We start from the raw sequence: 10,288 nt of genomic DNA on the forward strand, positions 1-10,288 counted from the left end.
TTAACTTAAAATTGTAATCCTCATATAAATATAAAACATTGAAATTAACAAATAATCGCTAACTACAAAATTAAGTTTAAGAAAAATTGGTAACGCATTAACATTGCAAAAAAAATGCAAATTATCTTTAAACTTTTAATTCAATATGTAATATGGTTCATAATTTTTTAATTTGTTCAATGTAGTCACTAATTTTTTTAATATATGTTTAATTCAATCTTTCAACTATATAAAAATGTTCAATATTGTCATTGATTTTAAACTAATTGAAGGATTACATCGAATATTTCTATATAATTTAGGGACTGCATGTATAAAAAAATCTATTGACCATATTAAATAAAGTAGGCATTCAAAGATCACATTATATCCTAGTGGTCACCTTTCCAATATGGAAGGAGGAGGTGAGGGGTTCGAATATTTACCTTCTAAGAGAGTTGGGATGTAGACGATATAGTTTTAGATGTGGGTTAATTGCGTAGGACCGATAAAAAAAAAGATCTGACCAAAAAAAAAGATCACATTATATATTTGACCGATATTCATAAATTATTTATCTCATTATCCCGTTAACATTGGGGAAGGAATGAAATAGGCATCCCCCTAGGAATCTCATCTTTACTCCCATTGGACTCTATCACTATCAGGGAGAAGTCAACAGAATGGCAACTCCCGTAAATTTCGCATTTCCCCGGGGTCAATTCGCTTCCCGCATCCCCCATCTCCCGCTCACGGCTCACCAAAAACTTCCCCGTCTTCTCGCTGTAAGAAACCTAAAGAAAAAAAAAAAATCAGAGACCACAGTCCCACTCGGAGAAATCGCTGGACCGGAACGAAGACCACCTCCCGAAGCTCTTAGCCCATGGCGGCCCGGCCTCCGCCCTGAATCCCGGCGCTTCGTGGTTCTCCTTAGCTTCTTCCTCGCTTCGCCGGCCCTCGCTTGGAGGGCGTCGATTGGAGCTCGGAGCTCAGGTTCGTGAATTTCGAACTGCTGCCCTCCTCGCGTTAATTGAGCTGGAATGCGGTTGGAAACTCGAGTTTTTCGGGTTCGGGTCGAGTAGGAATCGCGTGCGCTTCGTGGTCGTGTTGTGGGGCTGGGGAAATGGAGCCGACTCGCGTGCCGGCGACGTGAAATGGCGGCTCGCGGTTCTTCGTTGGCGATAGATTAGGCTAGGTTGTGCGGCTTTCCTTAAAGGCTTAGCTAGCGTGATTGCTAAGCGGCTGAAAGCGAGTGTTGAGGAGGGTTGTCCTTTTCTTGACTGTTGTGGTCTCTCGTGTTTGTTGGGTTCTTTACTTTTCTTTTCTTTTTGATTTATGGGTGCATGGATGGATGTCTTGTCCTCTATTTATCTTTCTTTTCCTCTTTTTTTTTGGGTGCAGTGTTAGTTGGGGATAGAGATTTCGCTAGGTACTGTAATCTATGGAGGAGCTCGTTGGTTTGGAGAGCTTTAGAGTTACGGACAATGGTGCCGCGTCGTGCAGCGATAGGCCGTTCGGCCATGTGGGTAATGGCAGAGAGCGAGAGTCTGGACATCGACCTCTTGGCAGATTTGGAATCTTATTTGCAGGATATCAACGATAGGCTCACGATTTCGAGGATGGTGAGCGATTCTGTTATCAAGGGTATGGTGAGTGCGGTGGAGCAGGAGGCCGAGGAGAAGATTGGGGAGAAGCAGCTGGAGATAGCCAGGCTGAAGGAAACGTTGCGTGCGTATCGTACAGTGGAGGGGAGGGATAAGCTTTCGCCTATTCCGTTGTCATTGTTGAATGAGGGGAATACCCAGCAAGACCCATTTTTAGTCATCTCAAATCCTCAGAAAGACCGTGATGGGAATTCGGATTTTCTGAGCAGCTGTATAAGCGAAGTGAAAGAGCAGCTAGCGAAACTCAAGAAAGAGGTAAACTACGTTAAAGGTGGAAATCGTTGTAGGAGGATTAATTCAGGTGATGAGTTGGTGGGGTTGGGTGGTATCTTGCTGGAGGACGTCTCTGAAAGATTGATCGGTGTGGACAGTACTTTCAATGGTCTCCAGAGTACACTAGATTCTTTCTTCAGCCAGCTGAAGGATATGGTTCACATATCTAAGACGTCACTTCGTGAGATGCAGCAGGAATGGGAACTAAGAGCAGAAATTGAGGCCATTGTGACAACTGACTACATCAGGAGCCTCCACAGTGAGTTTGAGAGGAAGCTTTGGGATCTTAATAGTTGTTCTCATGGGTGTGAAAACCACTGGTCGCTGAAGAAGATAAAAGAAATAACAGCTCCTCTACGTGAGGAACTGGTTGTGCTTTCTAATCTATTGTCCGGTGATGATAATGGACACCTAATTTCGCAAGTGTCCTTGGAGGATGGTGAAGAATGTTTGATTAATAAAAGAACTGATCACTTGAATCGGAAACTGTCAGGTAACCATTTGCTATCAGCTTCTCCCTGGGAGGGTAGTGGCAAGCATGATGAGCTGATAATCACTAGGCCAGAGAATTTGGACCCAGCTCAACTAAAACATATGGGAAGAGATGAATTGATAAGTTATTTCAAGACTGAGATGACCAAAATGAAAAGATTCCATGAGTCCAAGATACAGGAGAAGACTGAAGAGGTTTTTAGTCTCAAGCGAGAATACATGAAGGACAGAGGACTTTCATTGACGGTCAGAAAGGACAAGGAATTTGAAGGATTGAAGAGAAAAATCCCTGAGGTGCTCTTGAAGTTGGATGACATTTTGATGGAAAGTAACACCGTACCTCAATCTAATGGTGATGCTGTAAGTTTTGGCACTATGAGGGAGAGGTTGGAAGATCTTCTGACTGAAAATCACTGGCTAAGAGGCATTCTTTCTGATAAGAAAAAAGAGGTAAAGTGTCTTCTCTCACAAATTTCTAATGATGCAAAGCAAATCTCTTCTCATTCTTCTGCTGAGGCAAAATTATTTGAAATGATTGGAAATCTCTCATGTAAACGGGAGGATGCACAAATTGAAGCTTCCATTTCTGAAGTGGTATACATATGTGTCATCAAGGAGATGATGGCATACATTCACCACATTTCTGGCAATTTGTATGCTCAGAAAAATATCAGGGAAGATGTTCATGAAATTGCTCATGTTGCTGAATGTTCATGCCAATCTGAATTTGAGAATTTGAATACGGAGTCTGCTATATTGCAAGGGTTGGATGGAATGATATTTGCAGAAGTTTTGAAGGATGTCAAGGAGAAATTGTGTCACTCGAATGATTTGTATATTAACGAAATGAAGCTCAGAGCATCACTTGAATGGGAAGCAATGGAAAGAGAAAGATCACTGGAATCGAAAATTTCGGAGAATGAAAAGTTAAAGCAGGAGACAACGCAGTTGGCGTTGTTGGTGGAAGAAAAGGAGAAATTAGCTCAGGAAACAGCTAATAAATTGTCTATACAGATGAAACAATGCGAAATAATTTCTCAAGAGCTTGACCTCTTGAAAGCGGAATCAAGTAGACAGCAAATCCTAATTGCAGAGATGGATAAAAAGTCAGAACTCATGAAAGGTAACCTTGCTCAAGGACTTGAGCAAATTAAAGTATATGAAAGGGAGTTGAACAATCTGAATGAGAAGTTAAGTTTAGCAGTCGAAGAGTTGAGTAAAGCTAATGAAGAGAGAGGGTTGTTTCTGGTGGCTAATCAAGAGAAGGAGAATGCTGTAGTGTTGCTTAGAGTTAAAGAAAGAGAGAACTTGAAACAGCTTGAGTTAATGACTGGAACTGTCCATGAATTGCTGAAGAAAGTAGCTGGCTTGGAACAGAGTATATCGGAAGATATTCAGAGGAAAAACATGAGGTACGCACTAAACTTCCTCTATTTTACTGTTTTCCTTTATGACACGTACAGTTCTTTAAGAAGCTGCTATAGAGGGTTTCATGTGGGTTAACTTGTTCCTTAGCAAAACTATTGAAGCTTTCAGTGCATTTTCTAGATTATCACTAGTACTGTAGAATAACTATTCTTTATCATCCGACCTTATGCTATATGTGCTTGACTTGTAGGAATTACATTATTAACAAAATGTCTTTGGGGGGAATTGTATAAATTTGTCCAACAATAGAAATTCTTTCTCTGGCTTTTGGTAGACAAAGGGAATGGATCGGTCAAGTTGATGATCCCTTAAATATTGCAGAAGTGAGGGAGCAAGGCTGCTTTATAAATGTCTTTTAGAGCATGGGCATTATTGTCTATGGTGTATTGAACTAGGCTCTGATAGTTTGATGGGAAGTTAACCTGCAACACTTATTGTCCATATTGCCCATCACATCTCTGAGTTTGGACTGGCCAGCACTTGCTACCCAAGGGTTGATGCGCTATTTCCCATTAGGGCTTAGTTTATACTTATTAACCGATTTATTATTTGTTGGTAACTTTTTTGAGGTAGCCTGAAATCATCTAAAGATCATTGCAGCTGCTTGCCGTCAGAGACAGCTACCATCTCGTGTTTGTGGATTTTAAATTACCCACAGTCACGTCCACCACTACCACCATTCCTTTCATCTTCCAATTTTTGTTGAGTAATACTTTAGTAAGTCAAACAATGGACTGGTTATATTGAATTAATGTGAGTCATCTTTGACTAAGCTTTTTCTAAGGAATTCTTCACTTGTAAAGGAAAATAGTATCATGAAAAAGTTGAACCTTGATGGAAGTGTCATTTGGTAAAATATTTTTCCCAGACTCAAAACCTGAATTAGACATTAGGGAAGCAATCTCGGGCGGTGAAGTAGTTGTCTTACTGAGTTATGCATGATTGCTCATAGCTCCTCGCAGCATACCGTGAAAGGTCCGCATTTCCCCGCCCAGTTCGACTACACCTACTATCTATGTGATTTTGACCAGTGTCCTTAATGGCTTTGTGCCTAAATCACTTGTGAAATCTATTCACTTTTGGAGAGCTATCTGCCTTGACATTTGAATTCAGCTTTCTATTTAAATACTCGAATGCTAAGAAATTATGTGATTTATCTTCATTGAGGAAAACATAAAGAGTTCTCATTGAAGGGCACAATGCATAAAGTCGACAACCTATAAGAACACTAATTGACTATTAAAAGATCTGAAGATTGAGTAGCATGCTTTGGAACATAAAGATCCTTCTACCAAATAGACTCTATTCACATGGTATGATCAAATGATACGAAAGCAAGTTTAACCTATATGCATTCAATAGTTTAGGATGCGTTTTTATATCTGAAAAAGTGAAAGCTACATCTCTTTATAACCCATATTTTATCTTCGCTTTTCTTTTGCTTTTCTTTTAGCTTTTAGATGAGCTGCATTTGGTTAAGAAAATAGGCTGACCAAGCTGCTGCGGTGGATCAGTTTTCTGGTGGAATTATTAAATTAGCTTTTAAGGTTGAATACAGGACTTTTATAATAAAGAACCCACATTGTCCTGAATTAAAATGAGCCAGTTTTCCCAAGATCCCAGTGTTTTGATGTTCACACCAGAAGACACCCTGTGAACTTGTTCCATTTCTATATACAAGCTGGCGAAATATCTCTGACATTTGCTGGAGAAAGATGGAAATCTTCCTATAATTTATGTGGAGGTTGCAGGCTAATAGTTGTAATGGATATGCTTCCCAAAGGAAGGCTCATCTCAGTTCTGTGACTCCACTGGAAATGAGGGCTAGGGAAGTTCATTCAATCTGAAATATATACCTTCATAGACTTCATTCTGAACGGAAATAAGTAATTACTAAATAAGTCGTTCAATAGTTACTGATTATTTTGGCAGAAACAAGTGAAAATCTGCCTCCACTTGAAATTTCTGTTGCATCTGCTTTGTTGTTGACTTTTTGGGCCCCCCTCAGGGGGGAGAGTTTAATAGTGTGAAAAACATTGTTAAGGTGAGTAAGGGGACACGAAGAGAATCTTGTTTTGTATGAAGCCTCTGTTGCCATAATCTATTTGACAGGAATCTAGAGAAACTAATTACCAGATCAAGAGAGGAAGAAGAGTGCCTGAGAGAGCAATCATTAGGGCAGATTTTAGGGGTATTTTCATCAATTAAGTTCAAAAGGATTTGCCATTAGCCATTAAAGGTGGAAAATTAGAGTTTCCCTTGGTTTTTACTGAGTATAGTTTTTTGAGGAATTTGGGGTAAGTGATACTTTTGAATAGTGAAGGTTGCATTTACGTGTGTACCAGCTGTATCAGGATCAGAGACTGAGAATTTGGATACCTACTGCTGAGGGAAAAAAATGCTTAAATTCTCCAAATCATTGTTGTGATTTTCAAATCAATGAGAAGTGCTAGGAAGTCATTGGAATGTAATGTTATCTAGCAAAGCTGCCTTCTGAACAACCATTAGTCTTCTAAGTTGAAATCATGCCGTCACACCTATATAGACTATCCTGCATTCTAATAAATTGGCAGGTGCAGTAACTCAGTTATACCTCTGCATTCCAGATGGTGCTTTTTCACCCTTGAACCCAGACCTCCCTGTGAATGAAATGTCCTTATTCTAACTTCAAGGCTCACCTGTTGTTGGGACTCATTCTGGATGCATCAATTTTCCAGCTGCAGATCACAAATGTCTGTATTCTTCCTTCTTTATAACTTGAGCATGCAAGTGCAGTAGCTCTTGCTGACTGTTTAGCTGGGGAGACTATGGGGTTTCTTTAATTTCCTCAACAGTAAACCTGTCTAATACTCATTCAAAGTGGTTTACTTCACTATTTTGCACTTTTAGCTTGTTTAAGGCATAAGATTTCTGGTAGGCTGGTGTCTTGATCTACAAGTTTTGTGGTGACTTTGGACTAAAGTTGTTTGCGTGGTGATTCTCTCTAGGTTGGGTACCTTGGGGTCCCAACTGAGTTCCTTTGGGCAGCAGGCTATTGCACTTAGAAGAATGGGATCTATCTATGAGCAGAGACTTGAAAGAAAATGTTCAGACCTTCAAAAAGCTGAAGCTGAGGTAAGCGAATCACAAAGCTAGTAGTTTCAGTAAGCAAGACTTACCAATGCATTTTCACTTGATATGCAAGTCATTTTACGTTACACTGAAGGTCGGCTTTAGTTCAATGTCTTGCTTTTATTATTGAAAACAGGTTAGTTGTTGCATTAAGTCTAGAGGAGCTAATCAAGTATATGTTTTCAATGAGAGTTTTTTTTTTTTTTTTTTTTTTTTTTTAAATTTATTTTTCCACTTATATAGGAAATTGTCTTACATTTTCTTTGTTTGCCAATATTTTGTACCTTAATGTAGCTCTTTAATTGTGGCTGAAATTTCAAAAATAAAGTTAGTGTGAAAAGTTCATCACAATATCTCTGGTGGTTTTGGGTGCCTGTCTTGCAGCAGCTTTTTGGTTATTCACGTAACCAATAATTATTTGGACACTATCGGGCTTTCTTCTTCATTGTTAAATCTCTGTGGATGAATGTCTTTCTTTCCTGCACAGGCTTGAGCATTCCGTGGCTTTTGTTTCTCATTCTCACTTTTGGTCTTGAAGGGTAAAATGATAACTGATATTCAGCCGGGTGCAAATTTAATGGTGGAAAGTCTATTGCATTTGATAGACAACACAAGTGGAGAAAGTTAAAAACGTTATTTAAATTTGCAGGTCGATCTCCTAGGAGACCAGGTGGATACACTTTTGAATCTCCTGGAGAAAGTTTATATTGGTTTGGATCACTACTCTCCAATCTTGCAACATTATCCTGGAGTAAGTTGCTTTTGCCTTTTGGTCATGGCTGTGTTTGTTTTTAAATTTTAGATTGGAAAAAAATTAAGTGATATTTTATTGCGTATTTAATATTATCTGACACATATAACTGATAAAAAACTTGTGCGGACGTTATCATTGAATCTGATGTTACTAAGAGGAATCAACACATTCAAATCTGTCGTATTTTCCATGTGTAATAAATCCAATGTTACATACGATTGGACTGTCAATGGCTCTACATGCACATATAGTGTGAGACATAGGCCGAACTGAAGATGATACCTGCCAAGTCTAAGCTCAACGTCGCTGGGATAGGCTGTCCTTGAATTTGCTCTTGTTGGGGCAAAGGTGTTGGGGAGCTTGAGCAGTTTGAGAATCAGTTCCTTGTGGAGGTGGGTTAGTAGGATTGGCAGGTGGATTCTCTTGGCCTGGAGGAACCCAAACTAGGCAATGGGCAGGACGTGATGTTCTATAGGCATTGCTTTGCCTTGTCTTATAACAAGCTTAGGGCCTGATTGTTCATTAAAGTATGAACTTGTCCTAATTTTTGTTACTACAAAGGGTTTTTGAGCCAATATCGTCTGGCAAGCCATTTAAAAACACCTTCCCAATATTAGCCCAACCCTCCCATTCACTAGTCATCCTCCTCAAAAAGGAAAAAAGAAAAATAACATGAAAGATCTTTTCATTGTGCTGCTGTCGGCTTACCAGTGAAAAGATTTTCTTTTTCTTTTCTCTGCTTTTATGTTTAGGGTAGTAATAGCATCATTCTACATTCGAGTTTGGACTTGGAAGCTTTTTTTAAGTGAATTCGTGCGTGAGCAAACTATTAATTTAAATGCTCTCAGAATCATAATTTGTCTGTCTTCTGGGCAGTGTAAACATTTGTATTGACCTGCTATCTGACATACACTTAAGATGGAGTTTCTAATCCTTCGCTCACTATCTCTCCCTTGCTTCTTGCAGATTATGGAGGTCCTGAAGCTTGTAAGAAGAGAGTTGACGGGGAATCTTTAAAATTAATTTGACGGATTGTCTGATAAATTGATGCTTCAAACACGAGCTCAGACTGATAAAACACTACTGGTAAGCATTTATAGCTATGTTAGTTCTTGTTTAATGGGAATCTGGACGCTGAGCCATCTACAAGATACCAAAAAGTTCCTTAACAGCTGTTCTCTTGTTTATGAAGAATGATTTACCCCTATATATGGTTGAGTTCGAACATATTGTAGCAATAGACTTCTCCTCCTTGTTATTTACAGATCCCATGCTCGTCTTCTTCTACAGCATCCGCGTCTTTTGTCACTGTGGCAGTTCTGCAGCACCTCCAGCCAACTACTCGTCGTGCTGCTGTGGACATGGTTCTTTTCTGTGGATAGTATGCCTTCTTTAGACGATTATAGGAAAATTATGATGTCACAGGACAAATGGCTTCTGAAGGAATAAGGCGAAATGTAGATGTCTCGCATAGACCCATGTAAAATTAAGGAAGAAACTAGGAAGATGCTAGCCGATTTTGATGTACAAAGGTGATGCATTTTTATTTTTTTGGGACGTTGGGTAGCGTTCTTTGTCCACGGAGCCAAATCTCTAGTTCCTTCTTATTTTTTCCTCTTGTTTTTACCTCTTGCTTATGCAAAGTCTTCACCCTTTCTTTTCCTGATGCAGTGAACGAAGACGTAGATTAGATAGCTCCTGCGATGTGATGGATTGCGCTTCTGGTATATTTACCTTGGCAAAGTTTCCAGTTTGGCACCTATATCAATTTTCATTTCAACTTTGAAGTAGACAATTTCCATCAGGACGCTGCTTTCTAATAGACGTTACCATTAGAAAACATTATGGCGTGACAGACATTTCCATTAGAAAACAATATGGCGCGACCAAACCGAATGTAGGTAATTACCCTAAAATCGAGCACGGGATAAGTTTCAAGACATTGTTTTTGGAGTGAAGATTAAATTTTCCAACTGCTTCCAATGAATTAAGCAAGCAGTAGACGCTTGTCGATCGCGTCGATATCCACGCAAAGTGGAGCTGGACCCAAATCAAGGGTGTTGTCGCTGAGCATCCCTGAGCCATAGGCCCTACCGGTTAAAATGAACAAGCGACGGAGGGAAAGATGTTGGGAACATCCATCATTCGAGAATTAATCGAGTAACCACTGGGTCTCACCTAACTTCGATCGCTAGTCATAATACGATAGGCCCACCCAAAGTGGAGCTGGACCCAAATCAAGAATGTCGTTGCTGAGCATCCCCTCCTCGTCCCTCGCCGTCGACGCCTCCCTTGCCCACCCCCGAGATGTACCCTCGCGTCAGGTGCCTTCCTCCCACTGGTTCTCGGATTTTTGTTGTTCGTTGTGATTTCTTAGGGTTTGGTTCCGGAGAGGATTGGAAGCTCCTTTTGAGCCTCGGATTCACGTGCTGTTTTTCCTTCATCGTTTCAGCTGAGCTGATGTCTTGCCGCCCGGGATTCGGTTCTATTGGGACTTGGAAGCGTTTCTGTTTGCTTTTTCCTGTGATTCAATGTAAGGATTTATTCGCGGAGTGGTCTAAACTCCACGACTCTCATTTTTGCCTAA

General features: G+C 40.0%; 1 protein-coding gene across 2 annotated transcripts; it reads left to right on the forward strand.

Moving 5' to 3' along the window:
- Positions 1 to 1,520: 1,520 nt before the first annotated feature.
- Positions 1,521 to 9,363, forward strand: LOC120293528 (WPP domain-associated protein-like). Of its 2 annotated transcripts, XM_039313138.1 has the most exons (5): positions 1,521 to 3,820; positions 6,824 to 6,950; positions 7,597 to 7,698; positions 8,668 to 8,787; positions 8,992 to 9,363. In XM_039313138.1, exons 1-4 carry the CDS (start codon positions 1,599 to 1,601, stop codon positions 8,716 to 8,718), a joined length of 2,502 nt encoding a protein of 833 aa, XP_039169072.1. In that variant the 5' UTR covers positions 1,521 to 1,598; the 3' UTR covers positions 8,719 to 8,787; positions 8,992 to 9,363. The 2 variants fall into 2 exon arrangements, with proteins under 2 accessions (XP_039169072.1, XP_039169073.1); XM_039313139.1 differs by lacking the exons at positions 7,597 to 7,698; positions 8,668 to 8,787; positions 8,992 to 9,363 and adding an exon at positions 6,443 to 6,568 and having other exon boundaries at positions 6,824 to 6,949.
- Positions 9,364 to 10,288: the final 925 nt, after the last annotated feature.

Source organism: Eucalyptus grandis, chromosome 5 (assembly GCF_016545825.1).
Source record: "Eucalyptus grandis isolate ANBG69807.140 chromosome 5, ASM1654582v1, whole genome shotgun sequence".
Taxonomy (NCBI): domain Eukaryota; kingdom Viridiplantae; phylum Streptophyta; class Magnoliopsida; order Myrtales; family Myrtaceae; genus Eucalyptus; species Eucalyptus grandis.

Excerpts from the sequence above, each read along its gene's own strand:
- LOC120293528 (XM_039313138.1), top strand. The coding sequence starts at position 1,599 with ATGGTGAGCGATTCTGTTATCAAGGGTATGGTGAGTGCGGTGGAGCAG. Across the intron at positions 3,821-6,823 it reads ATTCAGAGGAAAAACATGAG|GTTGGGTACCTTGGGGTCCC; the intron begins GTACGCACTAAA and ends GATTCTCTCTAG. Across the intron at positions 7,699-8,667 it reads TCTTGCAACATTATCCTGGA|ATTATGGAGGTCCTGAAGCT; the intron begins GTAAGTTGCTTT and ends TGCTTCTTGCAG.